General features: G+C 48.9%; 2 protein-coding genes across 8 annotated transcripts in view; both read left to right on the top strand.

Moving 5' to 3' along the window:
• Positions 1 to 5,192, top strand: part of LOC310711391 (C-signal-like) — a 129,030-nt gene extending 123,838 nt beyond the window's left edge. The window contains exon 6 of the mRNA XM_083513295.1: positions 5,150 to 5,192. Within this exon, the coding sequence (XP_083369421.1) occupies positions 5,150 to 5,177 (28 nt within the window). The 3' untranslated portion in view covers positions 5,178 to 5,192. The remainder of the gene's footprint in view (positions 1 to 5,149) is intronic.
• The window catches only part of DVL1 (dishevelled segment polarity protein 1), a 126,142-nt gene that overhangs the window by 43,624 nt on the left and 58,808 nt on the right, over positions 1 to 23,710 (top strand). For all 7 annotated transcript variants that reach the window (XR_014528396.1, XR_014528397.1, XR_014528398.1 and 4 more), the window contains exons 3-8: positions 1,500 to 1,621; positions 4,484 to 4,596; positions 17,830 to 17,968; positions 22,009 to 22,102; positions 22,558 to 22,627; positions 23,331 to 23,470. Coding sequence is in view for 4 of the 7 variants with exons in the window: in XM_083512998.1 (XP_083369124.1) it covers positions 1,500 to 1,621; positions 4,484 to 4,596; positions 17,830 to 17,968; positions 22,009 to 22,102; positions 22,558 to 22,627; positions 23,331 to 23,470 (678 nt within the window). In the remaining 3 variants the exon portion in view is untranslated. The remainder of the gene's footprint in view (positions 1 to 1,499; positions 1,622 to 4,483; positions 4,597 to 17,829; positions 17,969 to 22,008; positions 22,103 to 22,557; positions 22,628 to 23,330; positions 23,471 to 23,710) is intronic.

The raw sequence follows: 23,710 nt of genomic DNA, 5'->3' as shown, positions 1-23,710 counted from the left end.
CATTCAAAGTTGGAGTTAACTTTTTATTAGCAAAAACACGATCTTCACAGACTTGGCTGGGTGTCAGGACTAAATGAGCACGGCAGCTCATTCCCTGTAGGTCTTACCCCGTGAATCAGTTGCCAAGACTGTAAGTCCATGCCTTCCCACAGCCATCCAAGTCCCCTCCTCTCCAGAGCTTTCCCCCAGCAATTGGAGACTATGCCTGCATGCAACCTGCCGCTGCTCCACCTCTTTCAGCCCTCTTCTGGTTCTGGGAGACAAAAGGGGGAGGTGAGCAGCAGAAAGGAGAGACACCGGTGACTCTTCACCAGCCTGACACATCTCTATCTCTTCACCTCCTCCTCCCATTCACCAACTTCAGCTTCTGCCTCTGATTCTGGACTTCTCTCTGCCACAGAGTCACCCAGCTCACTAAGCCCTGTTACCCCTTCAGCTTCCAATACGTCCTATTCCCAGTCTTCCTCCTCTGATCGCTTGTTGCCATGCTGCCACCACTCCCTGGGCTCTGAGCCTTCTTCCCTTGTCGGTTCCCCAGCTGGTGGCCCCCACCTCTCTTCTCTGTCCAACCAGTCCATGAAAGCGCCCTGCAAGCAGATCAGGATGTATGTGTATTGGACCTCCCATGAGGTCTGCTGCAACGTGTTGCTAAGTCAATCATAGTGCATTAAAGGTAAAGGGACCCCTGACCATTAGGTCCAGTCGTGACCGACTCTGGGGTTGCGGTGCTCATCTCACTTTATTGGCCAAGGGAGCCGGTGTACAGCTTCCGGGTCATGTGGCTGGCATGACTAAGTGAACCAGAGCAACGCAAGGAAACGCTGTTTACCTTCCCGCCGGAGCAGTACCTATTTATCTACTTGCATTTTGACGTGCTTTCAAACTGCTAGGTTGACAGGAGCAGAGACCGGGCAACGGGAGCTCATCCCGTCACAGGGATTTGAACCGCCGACCTTCTGATCGGCAAGTCCTAGGCTCTGTGGTTTAACCCACAGCGCCTCCCGCGTCCCTTAGTGCATTAGGCGTGGGTGCATAGTGCATTAGGGGTGGGTTTATACTTTGCTATCCACATATAATTCTGCTTTATTAGTTGTTCTGCAGTAGTTCCCCAAAGTTAGGAGCTTAATTGCCACCTGGGAGGGGGCAATTCTTGTACTTAAAAGCAGGTCAGAAAGGAACCTCTGTGGTATGAAAAGTTACAGGATTTCAGCAAATGGGATGCGCCTCCACTCACCGTTCTTTCTCTGGCCTCTGCACACTTCCTTCTCCTGCTTTACTGTGACTGAGGCAAAGGGCTACATACGGTGTTAAGTTTTTCTGCAGGGATGCATTACTGTTTTGGGGGTTTGGGGTGTGTGCCATTTTTTTAAACAAAGCATTTCCCCACGTTTCTGCAAACAGGTGCAATTGAAGAACTGAGAAAAGCGTTGCACTTTTGGTGGTTTAAATGCAAACTGTGCCCCTGCTTCTGACTCTGTCTCCTCTCTTGACTCTTCCAGCTGGTCCTGGCCGAGAGCTCCCATTCGGACGCCGGTTCCCAATGCACCGAGAGCCACACAGATCTTCCTCCTCCCATCGAGAGAACAGGAGGCATTGGAGACTCCCGCCCCCCTTCCTTTCAGTACGGCTCTTTAAAATATATGTATATGGATGTATTTATTAATGTTTTTTCCTTTGCCACAGAATGATCTAGGTCCTGTCACTTCATGTCAAGCTTTTGCTATGGCTGAGAGGTGTACTTACTTTCCAAAATAAAATTGGAGCTTCCCTTTGCTCTTTTAAGCACAAAAAGGCTCTTTAAAAGAGAATATAAATCAGTTGTGGGGAACTTGCAGCCTGTGGCTTCCCCGTTTAGCCCACAGAGCCATTTTGGCCAGGCCACGGAAACCTGGCTATATCTGACATCATATAGGGTGACAACACCATCTGACATTATCTATGATGATGACATCATCTGACGGTACATATGATGACACCACCACCTGAGATTATATATGGTGATGACATCATCTGACATCATGTATGATGTTAAGTGTGGAGCAGGTAAAGAGATGTCTGGGCCAGGTCACAGGTCCCGCAAGAGCCCTGCCCACACACCCTGAGGGACCAGCTGACAGTCAGCTGGTCAGTGCTTGCAAAGCACCACCCACAGAGCATTTAAGCCCCAGTAATCAGCTGATAAATCAGCTGACACCCTTGTGATGTCAGGTGATTGACAGGTGGAGGCGTTCCCTAACATAAGACATATAGACATAAGAATATCCCATCCTTACAGAAGCTTTCACTTCTTCATTTCTGCCTGAGTTCCTTATCCGTGTGAGCCTTCCTGACCGGCAGGTGATCATTACTTGAGTTTGGATTATTCATTCCCTGATGCTTTGCACACTAAATTTGTCCCTCCCCATCCCTACTAAGTCCAGCAACCTGCGGAGGGCCTCAGGTTCCTCTGTTCTTCCTTACAGGCAGAGTAAGAACAGATGCTTGGTTTGGGGTTGTTCTTGTATTGCATTGGTGACTAGAAAAACCACCTGAGTGTCACCCCTTAGAAAACAAAAACAGAAGGTTCAGCCTTGCAGAACTGGAAAGTCAAGAGCGCAGAGATTTTGTCCCTTCCTGGGCCATCTCTCCAGCTTTTGCTTTTTCTTCTCCTGGAAAGAGTCACAGCCACTTCTGTGCCTACTTCTGCCGGCCTTGTGAGGGGCGGGGAAATGGAGGGCTTGTGTTCCTGCTGCTGCCAGGCCTGACTTCTATCCTCTCGTTCTCTTGCTGCCCCCTTGTGGCTCTCCCGTCTCCCAAGCGCCTGGGCAGCTGCCGTCATGTGATCGGCTGGTCTGACTCGTTCTTTGTCTCCCTCTCACACGTCTCTGTTTTCCTGGGAACACAGGGAGCCGCTGGACACCGAGTCACTCACTGGTGTCTACACTGAACGGTAGCACCTCTCTCAGCTGTTCCCAGCTCTCCTTTAGGGATGGAAGCTGGGCCCTTCTGCATGCTACAGTTCTTCCCTTCAGATACCGGAACCTGGAAGCTGCTTTATACTGAATCAGATCATTTTATTTAATCATCATCATCATCATCCAGCTAGCTCAGTATTGTCTGGCAGCAGCTCTCCTGGGTTTGAGATAGAGGGCATTCCCAGCCGTTCCTCATGCAAAGCAAATAATAGAATTGTAGTGTTGTAGAGTTGGAAGGAACCATGAGGGTCATCTAGTCCAACCCCCTGCAACGCAGGAAACTTTTTGCCCACCGCGGGTCTCAAACCCATGACCTTGAGATGAAGAGTCTCGTGCACTACAGATTGAACTACTCTGTCACTGAGCTTCCCCCCAGGCTGATTTCTCCCTCCAGTGCAGTATTGACTGCTCTTGACGGGTAGCAGCTCTGCAGGCTACCCTGCTCATATTTTACATTGGAGGCACCAATGAACTCACATTTTGGACCTTCTGCCTGCAAACCAATATTCTATTCCAGGCATAGGCTAACTCTGGCCCTCCAGATGTCTGGGACTACAATTCCCATCATCCCTAGCTAACAGGACCAGTGGTCAGGGATGATGGGAATTGTAGTCCCAAACATCTGAAGGGCCGGAGTTTGCCTATGCTTATTCTATTCTATTCTGTTCTATTCTATTCTATTCTATTCTATTCTATTCTATTCTATTCTATTCTATTCTATTCTATTCTACATTTCTATCCAGGAAGCTCAAAGTGGCGTACCTGGCTCCTCCCCTCTTCTCCATTTTGTCCTCACAGCAGCCTTGTGAGGCAGGTTAGTCTGAGAGATAAGAGCGGCCAGCCCGAGGTCACCCAGTGAGTTTCATGACTGAGTGAGGAGGGGATTTGAACTCTGGTCCTCCCAGATTCCCGTCTACGATTCTTAACCGTTGCACCAAACTGACTACACCAAACGGACTGAATTTTAGATCTGCCCTCTGCAAAAAGGGGGAAAAATGCATTTGTTACCACTGTGAAAACTGACCTACTGCAAAGCCTTACCCCTGCATGTTAGGGTTAGCTCACTCGCCTTATCCCCACATGTACCAAGTCTACAGGGCTAGCTGCCCAGTCCAGCCTGAAAACAACTTCTGGTCGCTAGATGGCTCTGCTGAGACCAGTTGATTGCAGGGTTGGCACCAAGAGAACAACTCTGGTCTTTTTGCATGAGATGAAAAAGCAGGGGCCATATCTGTAGGGGTTAGAACATCATTTTAGGACTGGGGGAGCTGCAGCATGCTGCATCCCTCGCGAGATATGTATTAAAATATGTTTGCCCGCCTATAAGAAACAGCTGCCATTCTCTATCCACACCTGAGATGGCACTGTATGGGGAGGACTGTACCATATGCCCGACCGAATGCTTTTGAAACCATTTTGGATCCAATTGCAACAGACATGCTAAATGAACCCCGCCGGGGTTTTGGCAAAATGGTATATCGGCTTGTTTCAAATGCCGGTCACGTCTTGTGCTCTCTTCATTCTTACAGCCCAAACGCCGCAAGCAGCCGAGATGGACTGGACAACGAGACGGGGACAGAGTCCGTCATCAGCCACAGGAGGGACCGACACCGGCGGAGGAACCGAGAGGGCCACGAAGACGGTAAGTTGGCGCTTCCTTGCTTTGTTCCCTTTGAGGGTCCCTTCGGTCGTTGTCGCCAGCTTCTTTTGCAGAGACCGATCTCAAATATTGGCTTGGGGATTTTGCAAAACACAAATGAATTGCATCACACCGGCAAGCATCACATAGCGTTCCATGGGTTGCTTATTTGCACTGCCAAGGACGGGTCAGCTGATAGCACATCACTGCCGGTGCTGCCTGGTTGGCTGCCTGGTGACCCAGGACACGGCCTTCTTGGTGGCAGTTTTCTGTTTTGTGGACTGCCCAGTCAACCCAGTGAGGTGCGCCCGTCTCCCTCATTATTAACGTTCAGGAGGAATGAAGAAACATTCTAGTTCACCCAGGAATTTGACGGCTGGGTGAACGGTTGGGAGATACTGGGGCTGTGTCCAGTGCTAACCCTACTCAGAGTAGACCCTTGAAGTTAATGGACATGACTAACTTGGGCCTATTAATTTAAACAGGCCTATTCAGAGTCAAACTCCACTGGATACAACTCATTGCTCTTAGCGGTCTTGAAATTATTAGTTGGGAGAGTGTGTTGTTGTTCTCAAATGTTTTAAATACGGCTTTATTTCATTTTTAACAGTATTGTTTTATGTGTTTGCCACCTTGGGCACCTTTGGGAGAAAGGATGGCTTATAAATTATTATTATTATTATTATTATTATTATTATTATTATTAGACTGATATATTGCAAGTTCAGTTGTGCTATGGGGGGGGGGGAGGGTTGCAGTGTATATGTGGTGCCCACAACAATTCCATTGGTCTGCAGATGCAACTATGTGCCCGAAGGTTTGCAAGCCCTGATCTGTCTGCCAAGATGTCTGTCTGCCCAGATGTCTGTCTGCCCATGTCTGCCCAGAAGCTTCCATTTTGCTTTACCTTTACGTACTTCCTTTCTTACATTTATTCCCCCCCCCCCTTCTCCAGGGAGTTCAGGGTGTGGCATGCACAGTTCTACCCCCTCCTCATTTTATCTTCACAACAACCCTGTGTGGTGGGTTAGGCCAAGAGGCAGTGACTGGCCCAAAGTTGCACCTCCTTTCATGGCTCTGTGAACCCTGGTCCTCGTCCGGCACTCTAACCACTACGCCACACCGGCATTCCGGGGCAGAGAGCGGTGATTGTGGGAAGCATGCCCTGTGTCTCATTCCCACCACAGTGCATTAAGAACTCTGCCCATGCACCTTTTATTCCCTTTCCAGTTTAAGTAGCAGATATTCTGCCTGTCGCTCTGTCAGGACAGTAAGAGCTATTCAGCAGTGGAATGGACTCCTTCAGAAGGTGGTGGATTTTCCTTCCTTTAAGCAGAGATTGGACGGCCATCTGCCAGGGATTCTTCAGCTGTGATTCCTGCCTTGAAGGGGGTTGGGACTGGATGACCCTCGGAGTCCCTTCCAGCTGTACAATTCTACAGTTTGATCAGTGGAACTAGTGAAAGGATTCCTGTGGCTGTGGTCCGTTGCGTTCTCAACCCTCTTCCCTGTTGTCCTTGTGTGCCGTCCTCTGAAATACACACATTTGCGTTGACCTTCTGCTGCTTCACCTGCAAAGCAAGGTTCCCAACGACTGCTAACAAAAGATTTATTTTGTCCTCCCCCCGACTTGGAGGGAAGTTGGCCTTTTGCAAAGCGGTTTCCAAAACGGAGCAGGTGGGAGGTTGGACAACAGAGAAATAATTACACGGAGCTGGGGTGGGCAGGCAGATGGAGGGGGGAGCGATTGGGGGAAGTGTATGCCCTTGTGTCTCTGTCTCCCACCCCATGCATTTTCCCTTTTCAATTTAATTAGTAGATATTCTGTCTGTAGCCCTGTCTGCTTTTTTGACAATGCAAACGAGAGACACCTTTTGTCCCACAGAGAAAATGAAGGGTGTGTATGTCCCGCCTCCTCCTGAAACAACATGGATGGTGACTGGTTGGAAAAATTGACCAGGTCCTGTTAAAAAGGGGGAGGGGGCTTAATTAGGAGCATGGGAGGTCTATTCTTGGGACCCCTTCCTTGCTAGGACAAAGATTTCTTTTTCTTTTACCACTACCACCACTTCCGTTTGCTAAGGATGAGCAAGAAAAGAGGGGCTCAGTTAGGGAGGTAATTAAGAGGAGGGGTTCTCCCCGTCCGTCCGTGCTCAGAAAGTTTTAGAGTCTCTGCTGTGTGGTGTGTTGTTCATTGTTTCCACCCCTTCCAAGTGTCAAGTGCTGATGTAATTGTTTGGATGCTCGCAGAATGGCCTGTTCCGTGGGAACCTAGGGAGCTGCCTTCTACAGAGTCAGCCCATCGGTTCGTTTATCTCAGTATTGCCTACACTGACTGGCAGCAGCTCTCCAGGGTTCCAGGCAGGGGACAGTCCCAGCCCTCTCTGGGACTGGGAAAGTGGAGTAATGCTCTATTATTACATCAATAAAAGGTAAAGGACCCCTGACCATTATGTCCAGTCGTGACTGACCCTGGGGTTGCGGTGCTCATCTCGCTTTATTGGCCGAGGGAGCCGGCGTACAGCTTCCGGGTCATGTGGCCAGCATGACTAAGCCGCTTCTGGCGAACCAGAGCAGCGCACGGAAACACAGTTTACCTTCCTGCTGGAGCGGTACCTATTCATCTACTTGCGCTTTGACGTTCTTTCGAACCTATAGGTTGGCAGGAGGAGGGACCGAGCAATGGGAGCTCACCCTGTCGCGGGGATTCGAACCGCCGACCTTCTGATCGGCAAGCCCTAGGCTCTGCGGTTTAACCCACAGTGCCACCCACGTCCCATTGATTACATCAATGCCCTGATGCTAAACACACACATACACACACACACACACACACTCGCTCCATTTTGGGGACCTCCAAGCAAGATCATGGCGGAAAAGTCTCTCGGTGGCTATGTTCCAACTCCAGGATGCCTCTTGAGAAACCAGTTTTGCTGGTGAGCATTGGTGGGAGAGGGACATTGGCCTCTCTTCCAACTTGTGGGCTTTCCAGGGGCACCTGGTTGGGCTGCTGGAACAGTAGGCCTCTGTTCTGACCCAGCCTGGGCTCTTCTGTACTTTTGAGTCTTGGGTAGCACCTGTTATTCACAGGTATACTTCCTCTAAGTATGGAGGTTCCATTGGGATACCTTGGCTGATGGAGTTGCCCGCCATGACTTATCAAAGCGCTTGTCGCATCAGATCCGAGTTCCACCTTGCCCAGCATGCTGCTAGCAGCTCCCCTCTGACTTGTGGACACCTCTGCCTTCATTCCTCTATAAAGCCGGAGCATTAGACTGTCCTTCCTAATTAGGCGTCACTTGCCAAATGGCCGGGGCTGTGTTTGGCGTCTTAATTAACTCGGATTGTCAGTTCAGAACAGAAACGCCTTCCTTGATTTCTCTCTGCCCTGGCCTCTCCGAGGTCCTTCAGGATTCGCACTCAGAAGCATTTCCTTGACCCCCTCGGGCTGCCCCTGCTTCTTCCGATAAAAGCGACAGAGGCTGCGGTTCGGCCCCAGGAGAGAAATGCCTTGGCTTAATTGTCACGGCGGATCGGAAGGCCCTTTTCTCTGAGAGCCCTGGCGGCCTTTTCCGTTCTCTGATGCTGAAGTGTGAGGTGCTGAAGGTCAGGCGGCCAAGGAAAGCCTTGGTCATTATCGGGGGAAATGTGACTGAAGTCCGCAATTGGTACGGGAGAAGTGGACGCCCCGGAGGCGGAATGATCGCCTGTCTTGCTTTGGAGGGTGGGAAATGTGATGGAGACATCTCTTGTCTTCACAAAATGAAGGGGCAGCAAAGAAGGCCGAAGGGGCCAAGAAGAAAGGCTGGTTGTGATTCCTCCCATCACAGAATTTGCTCGTTCGGAAGGAACAGTGTTTCAAGCCGCTGCTGCAGGAGCTTGTGGAGTGGAGTGGTTCAAGGCCCAGGCCCAAACCCTCTTTTTGCTCTCAGGCTCAAAAGGTGGTAGAGTGTCCTCCATCAGAGGTTTTTAAACCAGGCATAGGCAAACTCAGCCCTGCAGATGTTTTGGGACTACAACTCCCATCATCCCTGACCACTGGTCCTGTCAGCTAGGGATGATGGGAGTTGTAGTCCCAAAACATCTGGAGGGCCGAGTTTGCCTATGCCTGTTTTAAACCGAGACTGGATGCCCATCTTTTGGGAATTCTTCGAGCTGCGATTCCTCCATTGCAGGGGGTTGGACTAGACAACCTTTGGGAGAATCCCTCTCAACCCTACAACTCTATGATTCTAAGCTCATCGCGAGTGGCTTGAGGCCAGTCGCCACCTCTCACCCCAACCTGGCTTTCAGGTGAGGATGAGATGGGCAGTTTGAATCAGGAGAGTGGCCTGATCTGAATTGCTTCCCCAGCCATTGAGTTTCCCTTCCTGTCTGCCCTCTGGATCCTGGCTCCCCTCCATCCTAATTCCTGTGGGCATGCAAGTGGGCAGCAGTGGTGGCAGTTGCTGGGGTGTGAGCAAAGGCTTATGGCAACAGTGAGCAACTTTTTTTTTAACATGAGGACCACATTTCATTGGAGGTTATCTGCTGGGGGGCCACAGGGCAGGCTGCAGCTGATGAGAAGCCCAGGAACCTGCCTTGTACCAAGTCTAACCAGCCCACCCACCTAGCTCAGTGTGGTCTGCACTGACTGGCAGCGGCTCCCCAGGGTTTCAGACAGGGGTCTCTCCCAGCCCTACCTGGAGGTCCTTGAGTTGAGCACCTTCTGCATGCAAAGCGAGTACCCTAACCACTGAAATGCAGCCCTTGAGACAAATGAGCATTGGAAGCTGCCTATCGCCCGCCTAGCTCAGTGTTGTCTGCACTGACTGGCAGTGGCTTTCCAAGGTTTTTAGATATGGGACATTCCCAGCCTTACCTGGAGATGCTGGGAACTGAAGCCAGGACCTTCTGCACACAAAGCAGGTGCTCTGTCTGCTTGCCCTGGCAGTGGGCAGAGCAAAGGCAGGCATAACCTGTTCTCTCTCTCTGGAGCCTTATCTGGTGACCCCCCAAAACTTGGAGTTGCCCACTACATCTCCTCGCTCTTCACCCTTCCAGTGTAGCCTAACCAGAAGACTGCAAAGCCGTCTCCTCCCCTCGTCCTCTCACCCGTTCGTCTACTCTAAAGGACACCAATTCCAGACCTCCCCAGCTGCCCTCCATATCCTCCTAAGCTGTTAACATGGCCCAGCCAATCTCCCTGCTCTTAGCTATTTTCATCTCCCTTCATAATCCACCCCCGCCAAACCCCTTCTGTTGCAGCCCTCTTGAGCAATTGACACACGCGGTCAGGTTTTCCTCAAAGTGCCCAGAAACCAAATGCCAGGCTCCACGGTTGACTCCCTCATGGGCCCTGCGAATAGTCACGGCATAGTAGACTGTGGATCCTTTTCATTAGCTGTGAGGTGGCAAGCCCAGGTTTGTAGGGGGTTGTCGGAGGACTACGACAAAGAACTGGAGAGGAAATCGCCGATGCTCTCATATTTGCCGCCTGTCTGGAATGGATGAGTGTGAGTGGAATTTGCTGCTGCTGCTGCTTCCTGTCTGCGATATGTAATCAATACATTTCCCTCTGTCATTTGCATTGTGTTTCCTTTGCATTGAGATGAAAAGGGCGGAATAACGTATAAAGAGGACACAACTTAGGTAGATTACATGAGTTACAAAATTTCACAGTGGAAATTTTTCAGTGGAATATTTGAATTTATTATTACGGTCACAGACCAGTTCCGACTCACTTACAAGATCAGAAAAATCATAAAACACAATGGGAATACATTGAATTGCAATTGGGTTTCGCAGAGATAATTCAGATTTAACAGCAGTTAACAATATACATTAAATCTTGATCACTAAAATATAACCTAAAACTATATCATTTAAAACCTTAATCATTCTGGTAGTACAGCTTGTTCCCTAAGTTTTATGGCAGTCGCACAGAATTTGGCCACGCTTAGCGTGATCTCTACATCCTTGTCCTCTACCAGGAGTTTTAGACATTGGGGTTCGGACCCATTTTTCAGTGGAATAGAAAAACAGTGCTGTGTGCGAAAAATACAGAGCGGAACAGAAAACAATGCCTTCTGGCATCCCAAGGCCTGAACTTCATGGGGACCTACAAGTTGTCCTAACTCTTGCATGGTTCTGCACGTTCCCAAGCATTTGCTCGTCCTGTTCACACATTACCTTTTGGAAGTGTACATTAAAAAAGAAAAGAAAAAAGCACCAGCTACTTTGTTGGTCTGCTGCAATGAAAGGGTCTTGTGGCTCTTTATAAAGACCGGGACATTTTGTTTATAGCATTATATTTCATGAGCCAAAGCCCGCTTTGATGGATGCATGTAACAGTATTTTCACTTGTAGCATCACAGAGCTGGAAGGGAACCTCAGAAACCATTTAGTCCAACCTCCTGCACAGCACAAGAGTTAGCGGGTGCACAGTGGTTCAGTGTTAGAAGCTGGAATTGTGGGGCACCTGCCAAGAAGCCTCACGTCCCAGAATGTAGCCCCACTGCTGACCCCTGGGGCATCGTGGCCATTCTCTGCTACTCCTCCCTGTTCTTCATCTCTTCTCAGTTTGATGGCAAGTCATCTACTGTAGCCAACATTTATACACGATTGTGGCAGTGCGGATATTTTGCTTGCTGTGCCTATTTCCGCTTGCTTATAATCCTGTGTGGTTTTGCATTCGGACATCTTTTATTAGCCTCGCTTTGTATGAAGGCCATGCGTTGCCCATAGTCTCACTGCAGAAGACAACCGATCACATAACAAGCTAGTTCTTTGTGCAGCGTTTGCTTGGCTCTGTGGTGGGGACAGGTGAAACTTGTCACTTCTTGTTCCCCTCAGCTTCTCACTCTTCCAACCTTAAGTTCTTTTGGCCACATTTCCGCATCATTTTACAATTTAGTTATTTTTTAAAAAAAACAATTTCTCACAATTCCTTATGTTCGTTTTTAAAAAACAACAACCTCACCAAAATTTATCCATTTTGTTGGAGCTATTTTGCCTAACGGAATGCATTTTTCTTTGCTGTTTTCATGGACAGACACACCCCCCCGTGTGATTCCTCCCCCATGTTTTTCCGGTCGGCGAACTGCGTCGCGAATTCCAGAGACTTGCAGATCGTGAAGGAGAGTTTTGTGCACACGCTTCGGTTTGGCGTGTGTGCTTTACGTGTGTGTGTGTGTGTGTGTGAATTAGGTAGGCTCTCATGAAAACAACCGACCAAATTTCTTCCCCCGCCTCGGACCTGCGGTGGCCTGTGACGAACTCTGGCGAGCCAGGAAATGGTAGGGAACGTGACCATTGGGAGACAGTTTTGCATAGCTCCCTCCTCATTGGCCTAACGCCGAGAGGGGGACGTGGCTTGCCAGAGTCAAATCTGCATATGCCGGCTGGGGGGTCTTTAAGGTATCTCCCAGCACAGGGAGCCTGGGCCGGGGGCTGGTTCAAAGAGACTTTCGAGGCATCTCAGCAGGTGAAAGTTGTCCTCCATTCCGGATGAACAGGTACAATTTTGCTGTGTGGACGGAGGTGCTTCAGGTTGTTTGTCTGGAAGCTGCAATTTGGGAGGGATGAGAAGCCTCGGGGGGCAATTTCCCCTCCTGCTTTCCCCCCTTTGTCGCTCTTACAAATGAACGAGATCCTCGAAAGCTGAAATACTCGGTTTTAACTCTTGTCTAATCCCACAGAAGCTTATGTTTCCTGAAATCCAAAATCCAAGTGCTTTGGTTTGAACCGGGGCTTGAGGATTAAGCTGCCCTGCAAAGGGCTTTTTAATTTTTTTTTTTACAGTTTGGGCAACCGTTTTGTTATTCCCAAGGAGCCAAATAAATCCTGCCTCCCTTCGTCTGCTAAAGGGGATCGCGGCAGTGGCTTAGCACAACTCAGGGGAGCTGAAATGCAATACTGCCCGAAAGGGAGGTGGCGTTCGCACGCAAGTGACTGAGGGTGCAAGCTGGATGGTGGCACATGCAGCTGCCAGCAATTGCCACAGATGTGGCGGCGCTTTTTCTAGCCGCCTTAAGGCTGGGAATCCCCTACTGCAGAGATACCCATTGTGGCACCCTCCAGGATGTTGCTGGACTGCTTCTCCCATCAACCCCCTATGCCCACAAGAAAAGATCAGGCTGATAGAAATTGGGGCAGAATTCAATTTGGTTTGCCTGCAAATGTGAGCATTTGCACTGTCTGAAGTGGTCTGCAAACCGAAAAGCGGCAGCCCTTCAAAATTCACACTTCTCCGAATTTTGCAATCTGGTTCTTAAGACCCAAGTTTTGTATACAGAAGTGTGTCTATTAAGGCAAAGTGTGAACAGAAACGCATTCGTTTATGAGAACCGTACACACAGAAATCCATTACTTTGGAGGAAATTGCTTTGGAAACACCTATATATTAAGGGAAAGCGCTTATAAACTTGCATGTTATTAGGGAAAATATCCTGGTGGGTTTTTGGAAAGACTCTTTTTTTAAATGTACAAACTGAGGGCGTTGAATGTTGAGAATTGAACTTAAAAGCTTGGGGGAAATTAGAAAGTGGGAGAAAACCGAAATGATAGATTCATCCATCCCCTTTCAGACATGAGGGGAGCCATATCCCAGCCCCATCTGAGTATATATATCCTGCCAGCCACTGCCTTGTTCCTTAATGATGGTCTGAAAATCTAATCTCATACAACTTTTTGGGCCTTCATACGGCAATTTTTAAAAATGCACACATTTCAATAAAATCTCTCCACCAGCACACCACTGCCCCATGCCTCCTATCACTATAATCCAGCACAGTTAGTTGTAAATAATCATGCAAATTTGAAATGGCTTAAGGATGAAGAGCCTTTATCCTGTGCATCCCAGGATCCCAGTCTTTAAAAGGATTTGGGGGGGGGGTTGCTGGGAATAATTACAAAAATGAAAGTGACCCCTTTCATAACGACCCCCCTTTATTTGTGGCTGCAAAGTGTTTTATTCGTGTTTTGTTTTCTGCAGCTTCGGGGAAGATCCGGCGCTTGGCGGTAGACTTTGTTCCCTGCGCGAAATATCTTCTTGGGATTCCCTCCAGGAGCAAAGAGGCTTCCTGATCTCTCTAAGCGTGCTTTGCGCAGTCTCTGAGTCTCTTTGGTGTGGAGTTTTGCTTAATGCTTCAGCTGGGTTGCTGAAGATCTTTACGTGGTCTCCTCCTCCTCCTCCCAAATACATCTGGGATAGCTTTGTTCAGAGCGTTTGGCTTCTCTTCCTTAAACGTACACAGGCTATGAGCTGAGAGGTTGACACCTCAACGTGTTGTGGTCGCTGCGGATTTGCTGGGCTTTTTGCATCAAGTGGTGCACGCCGCAAGCTGGCAACGGGTGCTCCCTCTGCCTGAGATGGTGACTTCTGCGTTTTGGGAATGTTTGGGCTGTGGTCGGCCGCAGCAGGATGGACCCCGTGTGGTGCCACAGCTGCGTCCATGCTCCCCTCTGAGACCCGCCAGCAGCAGGAAACACTCTCCCCCCTGGGGGTGTCGCCTTCTGAGGCCAATCAAATGCTACCCAGAAGCTCCGCCTCCTGTACATCATTGTAGGTATCGGGCTTGTTAAGAGCTGCTTCCGGGGGGGGGGGGAGGTGTCAACCACTTGCATGTGGTTCTGTCTTCCAAAAGGAGTTTCCATTGATGCGACTGCTGCACACACTCACATCCCTTCCCCTTTCCAGATGACGGTTAAGTCCAAAGAGCTCTCTAGCTACAGTGCAATGATTTAAAAAAATAATAATACTCTTTAATGCTAACCCAGTCTATGAAATGGAATTGGCAGGAGATTCAGGATAAGGAAGACTACAGGTCCGTGCTGGAGCATCTGTTTTAAATGCAGGCAGTTCAATGTTCAATCCATGGCATTTCCTGGTAGGACTGGGGAAGGCTCCTTGTCTGAAACCCTGGAGAGCCAGACAATACTTAGCTTAGATAGACCTAGTGGTCTGACTCAGCGTACATTCCTATATCTTAAGGGAAAGGCTGTAGCTCAGTCGTACAACAGCTGCTTTGCATGCAGAAGGTCACCAATAGCATCTTCAATTAGGGCTGGGAGAGACTCCTTGCCTTGAAAACCCTGGGAGCTGCAGCCAATCAGTGTAGACCCAGTGGTAAGCAAACTAAGGCCCGGGGGCTGGATGCAGCCCAATCATCTTCTCAATCCGGCCAGCGGTCAGTCCGGGAATCAGCGTGTTTTTACATGAGTAGAATGTGTGCTTTTATTTAAAATGCATCTCTTGGGTTATTTGTGGGGCCTAGGAATTTGTTCATTATTATTTTTTCATACCTAAGGGACGAGGTTGGCGCTGTGGGTAAAACCTCAGTGCCTAGGACTTGCCGATCGTATGGTCGGCGGTTCGAATCCCCGCGGTGGGGTGAGCTCCCGTTGCTCGGTCCCTGCTCCTGCCCACCTAGCAGTTCGAAAGCACGTCAAAGTGCAAGTAGATAAATAGGTACCACTCCCGCGGGAAGGTAAATGGCATTTCCGTGTGCTGCGCTGGTCTGGCTCGCCAGCTGCAGCTTTGTCACGCTGGCCACGTGATCCGGAAGTGTCTTCGGATGGCACCGGCTCCCGGCCTCTAGAGCAACACTAGAGTCGGACACGAGTGGCCCGTACGGGCAGGGATACCTTTACCTTTACCTTTATTTTTTCATAATATAGTCTGGCCTACCACATGGTCTGAGGGATGGTGGACTGGCCCACGGCTGAAAAAGGATGCTGACCCCTGGTGTAGACTGTACAGTGATCGGCTTACATATGCTTCAGGTTACATACGCTTCAGGTTACAGACTCCGCTAACCCAGAAATAGTACCTCGGGTTAAGAACTTTGCTTCAGGATGAGAACAGAAATCGTGCTCTGGCAGCGCGGTGGCAGTGGGAGGCCCCATTAGCTAAAGTGGTGCTTCAGGTTAAGAACAGTTTCAGGTTAAGAACGGACCTCGAGAACGAATTAAGTACTTAACCCGAGGTACCACTGTACTTAGCTAGGTGGACCCTGCACAAGGCAGCTTCCGATGTCCCTATGGCAGAAAAAAGGAAGTACTTGCTAGTGATGCAGCACATGACTGATGCATGGAACCTGCTCCCACAAGACGTCGCGAAAGATGGCTTTGAAAGGGGACTTAGGCAGAATCCTGTAGGATGTCTTGCTATTGTCTGTTAGCCATGAGGGCTGAATTGAGCCTCCAAGTTCAGAGGCAGTCTACCACTGAATAATAACAGCAGCCGGGGAGCAAGAACGTGGGCAGGAAGTTTCCTTCAGAATCTGCCTGCAGATTTCCCAAAAGCAACTGCTTGGTCAATGCTGGGAAACAGAATTTTGGACTATTCAGAGGGTTGGCTTCATCCATCAGGGCCACTTTTGCTTTTTTTTTTAACCAAAATTTATATACAGCTTGATTGTAAATAAAACCGCCAAGCAGTTTACAGTGGTACCTCAGGTTAAGTACTTAATTCGTTCTGGAGGTCCATTCTTAACCTGAAACTGTTCTTAACCTGAAGCACCACTTTAGCTAATGGGGCCTCCTGCTGCTGCCGCACTGCCAGAGCCCAAAACAGCCAGAGCCTAGGATTAAATTAAGCGAAAGCCTGCATTCGCCCCATAGGACACACACACATTTCCCCTTCATTTTTGGAGGGGGAAAAGTGCGTCCTATAGGGTGAAAAATACGGTACTTCTCATTTGCCTGGATGCTGCAAAAACTTAACTTTTGCAGAGCTGGCATGTAGTCTGCTGTACACTGTTACCCTGGTTGATCTGCCACCGTTGGCCCTGCCCCACCACTGCTATGCGGCCCCCGAAAATTTGTCCATAAGGAAACATGGCCCTCGGAGCTGAAAAGGGTTCCCCACCCCCAAATAAAGAGACAGAGAGAGAGACACAGGGAGAGATTAGGCAAACTTTCCCAAGAAAGTTTCAGGCCCGAATATTACTTGCTAAAAATTGGAAAACACAAGAACTACCAACAGTGGAAGATTGGCAGATGAAGATGATGGACTTTTCAGAGCTAGCTGACCTGACTGGAAGAATCCGCGACCAGAAATAAGAGGAGTTCCAAGAGGACTGGAGTAAATTTAAGGACTATTTGAATAAATATTGTAACATAAAAAAATTGAAATTGGGCTGGGAAGCTGGGTCAGCAGAAGATATTTGGAGGTGCCCAAACATGTTTGCTCTTTATTGAACATGACGAAGTAATCTGGAAAGAATTTTCTCCTGCTAGGTGCTAATCCTTACTCAATTCTCTCTCTCTCTCTCTCTCTCTCTCTCTCTCACACACACACACACACACACACAGGCGAAGCTGCTGGTCTTGAAAAAACCTCCAGTTGTGTTCTTGAATCTGCACCCCTCTGTACTGGCATGTGTTTGTTTTTGCCGGTATCTTCTGCAACATGCCAGTAAACGCAAGGATAGCGCAACCCACAACCACTATGCACAGCTGGTGAAAAAATTAACAAATGGGTCCTTGTGCACATTTGGATGAAAGATGGATACTAGTCTGAAAAGGCTGAAGACGGATACACTAGGGGTGTGACTGAATGCTAGGGAATAGCATTTGCTGTAAAGAATTCTCTTTTTTAAAAAAACAACGGAAGTAGTTGAATCCCTAACTTGTGTGATTCTTCCAGGCTTCTCTCAGTGTTGTGGTGCAATCATTTTTTTGTTCCATTTAGGAATCGCTTCCCATTAAACATCATGGAGTGATTGATAATGAATACATCATATAACTTATATTACTATACAGTGGTACCTCGGGTTACATACGCTTCAGGTTACATACGTTTCAGGTTACAGACTCCGCTAACCCAGAAATAATGCTTCAGGTTAAGAACTTTGCTTCAGGATGAGAACAGAAATTGTGCTGCGGCGGCAGCAGGATGCCCCATTAGCTAAAGTGGTGCTTCAGGTTAAGAACAATTTCAGGTTGAGAACCGACCTCCAGAATGGATTTAGTACTTAACCCGAGGTACCACTGTAAATATAACAACAACAGTGCTCTTAGTGATGAATAATAGCCGCATTTACACTCCACCCTTTCAGCCATGAGCTCAGGGTCAAATACATTGGTCACCTCCCCCTTTAGTCTCACAAGAGCCCTGCGTGGCTGTTTAGGCTGAGAAATACTGATGGGTTCAAGGTCGCTTAGCAAGTTTTGCACCTGACCGTGGATTGGAACCTGGGTCTCCTTGTCCAGAGCCCTTCTCAGTGTAATGTTGCCTTCCTTCCCCTGCAGTCTCCCGCATCAATGGGCACCCAAAGCTGGACCGACACCGGGAGCACCCGCCGGGCTACGACAGCTCTTCCACCATGATGAGCAGCGAGTTGGAGTCCAGCAGCTTCATCGACTCCGACAATGACGAAAACACGAGCAGGTAATGGGCCAGTGCGCGAGGAAGGTGCCTCGTAGCGAGTCTGCCAATGGTCCACCATTGCTCAGGGTTGCCCTCTGCCTGAAGCCCTGGGAGCTGCTGCCAGTCAGTGTAGACAATACTGAGCTTGACCTGGCTTGGAATTTAGGCACCTTCCTTTGCTGCTGTGCCTCAAGGGAAGGTCCATAATTCAGCAATTGTTCAGTCCCTGCCTCTGCAGGTAGGGAGAGACCCTGTGGACAACACTGAGCTGAGATGGAACAATGGTCTGACTCAGCATAAGGCAGCTTCCTTATTTCCCTTAAGAGATTCATCATGAAGGACTTTGTCATAATGGTTGTTGTCATCTGTCAAATGGAACAAACAAATGGCAAGACTTTAATCCAAGTTATACCCTGCAATAAACTGCCTTCAGTGGTTATGCACACATCTGGCAACCCCACCGTATACAAGGCTTTCCACTTCCGACAGTTACCTTATTAAGCCTAGGTGGGTGGCGCTGTGGTCTAAACCACTGAGCCTCTTGGGCTTGCTGATCAGAAGGTCAGCATTTCGAATCCCAGCGATGGGGTGAGCTCCCATTGCTCTGTTCCAGCTCCTGCCAACCTAACAGTTCAAAAACATACCGGCGTGAGTAGATAAATAGGTACCGCTGTGGCAGAAAGGTAAACGGCGTTTCCCTGCGCTCTGGTTTCTGTCACGGTGTTCAGTTGTGCCATAAGCGGTTTAGTCCTGCTGGCCACATGACCTGGAAAGCTGTCTGTGGACAAACGCCGGCTCCCTCGGCCTGAAGGCGAGCTGAGCACTGCAACCCCATAGTCGCCTTTGACTGGACTTAACCGTCCAGGGGTCCTTTACCTTTTTATTATTATTAAGTCAAGGTAAAGGGACCCCTGACCATTAGGTCCAGTCGTGGCCGACTCTGGGGTTGCGGCGCTCATCTCGCTTTATTGGCCGAGAGAGCCAGCGTACAGCTTCTGGGTCATGTGGCCAGCATGACTAAGCCGCTTCTGGTGAACCAGAGCAGCGCACGGAAACACCATTTACCTTCCTGCCGGAGCGGTACCTATTTATCTACTTGCACTTTGACATGCTTTCGAACTGCTAGGTTGGCAGAAGCAGGGACCGAGCAACGGGAGCTCACCCCGTCGCAGGGATTCGAACTGCCGACCTTCTAATTGGCAAGTCCTAGGTTCGGTGGTTTAACCCACAGCACCACCTGCATCCCATTAATAAGCCTAGGAGGCATTAAATACCAAAGAAATAATAATTTATGTCCCTCCTGTGCCACTAAGGCTTCGTGATGCCTTCCACACCTGTCCTTTTTTATTTTTTAAAAAGCCAAACTTGGACTGTTCTCAAGGTGGCAAGAGATTGGGATAGCGCGGTTTTTCTCCGCGTGGGAAGGAGGGTGCTCTGTCACCAACTTCCTAAAGAACACCCACCCTCCACTTGCCCAATGAGATGGTACTTTCTGATCCATTTTCTTCTCCCCCCCACCCCCTTTTAGGCTTCTCTAAGGAGCACGGCACCTTTTACCCCCACCACTTTCCTCTCCCATTTTTTTTAAGAATAAGTGGAATATTTCTGTAGCGGTGGACGATCCATGCTGGGATTGGATTAAGAGCAGCCCAAAGTGGGTTACTGGAGCGTCGCATGCTGGATCCAACTAGATCCAGCCCCAGTGTACATTTTCATAACACCCCTTTCCCCGCCCCCGCTCCAGATTTTTATCCTTCCCTGTAGAAGAATAAATAAAATACAACGAACGGCTGCAGAGGCTGCTATGGAGGGCCTCTTTCCCCCTTTTCCCTTTCTGAGCTGAGGGAGGGAGTCTTGGCAAAAGCGAGTGACTGGCTGGCTGGCCATCCAGTGCGTCGGGGTGGAATGTGCCAAGGTATGTTGTTTAATATTACAAAGATGATGTTCATAAGCGGATGAGACATTCCGTCGGTGGGGGAGCTTGGGGAAGGGGGGCGGCGGTGGCAGCAGCTTCTGAGATGTGGAAGGGGATGGATTATTTTGCACCGACAGCAAGAGGACAGAATAACAAAGCTTTTTGTCTGGCATTGCGAAAGGACACACCGGCATAAGTGCACTTGTGTTCTCAAGTCGGGCACCAGCAACTTGCGCGGGGGGGGGGCAGGAGGGGGCATTGTGGGGCTGAGAAAGGAGGCCTGGAAATTGTGTTAAGAGAGGGGGCACATTCCTCATGCCCCACCTGTGCGTGAGTACTCTGGTCTTCTTTCTTCTTTGAGAAATATGCGTCTGCGTACAGTTGAAGCACCCCCCCTCGAATCCCAGGAACTGTCGCTTACCCCTCACAGAGCTGCAATTCCCAGCATCCTTAACAAACTACGGTTCACAGGATTCTTAGCGGTGTGCTTTAAATGTATGCCATGCATGCAGCCAGAGAGTAAGTACTCTGTTTTTTTCTTTTCTTTTCTGGATAGATGTAGAGTTGCATCGAATACTACACCTGATAGGGAACCTTCTGCGTGCAAAGGGGATGCTCTGCAGCCGAGCCACAGACCTTTCCTTTTCATGATGAATGGAGAGATCTGTCAATTCCTACCACACACTGCGCTCCCTTGGCAAAAAGTAGCTATTAATCAATTCGCAGGCTTTCTGGGGGAAGGGGGGAAGAAGGAATTATTCATATCTGGGAATGCAGTGCCAGGAGGGTTTGCAGGTTTAAAACTCCTTTCCCTACATTGGTTCTCTTAAGTTACTCATTTTTGCAGTTCTCGACATTTCCACAGCAATTTGTGACTTACATTTTCACAATGACTTTTTTTTAAACCAGCATTTTAGTGCAAATTTCACCATATATATATATATGCGCGCAATTTTGAGTCATGTACACATTTTTGTTATTGGTTTCTCCTAACATAGTGGATTTTTGTAGTATCTTTATTGAATCAATGCATTTTTATGCACTTCTCCCCTAATACATGCATTTATAAACATATTGCTCCGTTGGACAACTGCATTGTAAAAATCAAAGAAGTGTGAATTTTCAGAGAATAGCCATGTTTTGGTTTGCATATTGGTTTGTGAGGCAGAGTTAGGGAGTTTCTCGTCAATAGCAAATGAGTTTGAATTTCTCCTCCATCAATTGCGACAGATTACAGGTTCCCACAGTCTGGCTTAGCTTGGCTTGGTCCAGTCAGTGGCAAACCCGGGTTTGCAACCAAATAACAGAACTGCCCTTTCCTATTTGGGTTGCTTGAGTGAACCACAGTTAATGCGGTCTGTGCAATAGCGCTGACAATCCCTGAGCTCTTCCCCTGTGAGATAAACATATTGAGTGAGATCATTGTTTGTGGGATGCCTAATTTAAACAGCACATTGTTTCCATTCCGCTTTCCTTCCCGTCTTTTTGAGAAACGAGATTGTTTTGGAAACTTCGGGAGTCGAGAACGGCTGCATCACCCTGCGGCTCCCCCTTGTGGTGAGCCACTAGACAGCAGGTGACGGCTTCTCAGTGGAGTCTCTTTAAGGACCAACTGCACCTTCCTAGTCTGCCCATCGGACCATCCTTCGTAGGAAGGAGTACAAGAGAGCCAACAAACAGTGCTCCCCCAAAACCCAGTTGTCGTCACCCCCAAACTGCACTCTTTACAAAGACCTGAGGAACAAGATTATCACCCCTCTTTTATTGTCCATTCCAGGTCGTCCAATCACTGCCATGGTGTCTTTTCTCCTGGCAGATGACAGCAAAGGTTGCAAGGTTTTTTAGCTGGGGCAATCAGTATAAGGTCCACTGTTTGACTGCTGATTCAGGATCCTAAACTGTGTTTTATTATAATCGACTTTTTATTTTGTTCTGTGTATATCACAATGCTCTTTTGTTGCTATGGCCGATGGCTAACGCAAATAAAGTTTTATCCATTCATTTTGAGTTGGATACAACGCAGTGTGTTTTCACCGGCAGCAGGCTCAACTCTGAGGGCAAAAGAAAGCAAATTTTGCAACCTGTCAACATGTGTTCTGAATTTTCTCTTGATTTCTTTTTTTGGCCCTCTTTCTACCCCTCCCAGGTTGAGTAGCTCCACAGAACAAAGCACTTCGTCCCGTCTCATCCGGAAACACAAACGCCGTCGCCGGAAACAGAAGATGCGACAGATCGACCGGGTAAGCCTTTGTGGTTTGGAGCTTGCGGACTTCGTTAAGAGCGTAAGGGGGGGGGGAACAGGACCTGTGGGGCTCCAACTGCCATCAGCCCCAGCCAGCATGGCTGGTATTCCAGGATGATGGGAATTGTAGTCCAAAAACATCTAGAGAGCTGCAGGTCCCTGCTTTAGACAAAACTGTAAATAGCTGTTGCCTGGTCACCTGTGGTGAGTAACAACTATCCCCTGGCAATGAAAGAAATGTCTTCTTTTCCTCCTGTTTTCGAGGCTAACATAGGTACGTGTGGGCTAGCAGCCTCATGTTGTAGGCTTATTTATAAGGATGCCACAGAAGTTGGCCTTTGAACCATTTCTTGGCTTTCTTCCTATGTCATTGCCCATCCAACTCTTGCAATCACCACGTTCTGAACTGCAGAATCTGCAAATTATTGCCAGCTTCTTCTTTTTGTTTTTCAGTCGTCTTCCTTCAGCAGCATCACAGACTCTACCATGTCCCTGAACATCATCACTGTCACCCTCAACATGGGTAAGCCCCATTGGCTGAGCTGCTGTTATGTCATGGCATGCTCACAAGGAATTGTAAACGCAGTCGCAAAATGTGCACATTTGTGGCAATGACTCTTTACCCATCTTGCCTCTACCAAAGCAAGCTAGGTGTGCATAACCAGTAACTCCGTACCTTGGAAACTAAGGGAAGTGGCATGGTGCCATCAAGATCTTGTTGGGCTCCAGCTCCCATCAACCCCAGCCAGCATGGCCAGTGGTCAGGGATGATGGGAGTTGGAACAACTTATGGAAGTTCCCTGTCCCTGAACTGGGAGCAACATCCAGAAAGGAGGCTCCTGGCTGTGTCTCTGCATGACTGGCTGCTTGGGTGGTTTTTTTGCACATGAACAAAACAAAGACATAAAAAGTTGCAATTAGGGGATATATTTCAAAACACAATTGTTATAGTGGGCATTGGGAGTCTGACAACTGTGTTGGCTACCCTGGTCTTAAGACCATGGTGACTTGCCTTTCAAAATTGCTAGTTCCATGCCTCAGCTAACCTTGCTTCTCTCCCTTCACCATCTGAATGGCCCAGTCCTGCGCGGGGGGGGGGGGAGGGGGGGAGAGCCCTAGACCCCTAGACCCTTCCAGCAGGGGACAAGGGGGGTATATTTAGAAGGCCACCTGTGACCCTCCTCCAATTGCACATTTGCACACTCTTCCTCCTCTCTACTTTCCAGAAAAATACAACTTCCTAGGAATCAGCATCGTGGGCCAGAGCAACGACCGAGGAGATGGTGGCATCTACATAGGCTCCATCATGAAAGGCGGCGCTGTGGCGGCTGACGGAAGGATTGAACCGGGGGACATGCTCTTACAGGTTGGCACAAGCATAGGCTCCTAAGGAGAGCTTGGCCTCTAAATCGGGGTGAAGGCCCAGCAGATCCAGCATCCTGATGGGGGTGGAGATGCTCTCACTGGTGGGTGGGGCCAGAGGCAAAAGTGGGCGGGGTAATGAAGTTAAAATGTAATCTTTGTACAGCAGGTTGGTTTCCACACACACGCCTCTCTGTCCTCCACCTTGTCAAGCAAGAGGCATCATCCGAGTTGAAGGACGCAT

Source organism: Podarcis liolepis (genome assembly GCF_965112155.1).
Source record: "Podarcis liolepis genome assembly, chromosome: 7".
Classification (NCBI taxonomy): domain Eukaryota; kingdom Metazoa; phylum Chordata; class Lepidosauria; order Squamata; family Lacertidae; genus Podarcis; species Podarcis liolepis.
This window is presented reverse-complemented; position numbering and strand designations above follow the sequence as displayed.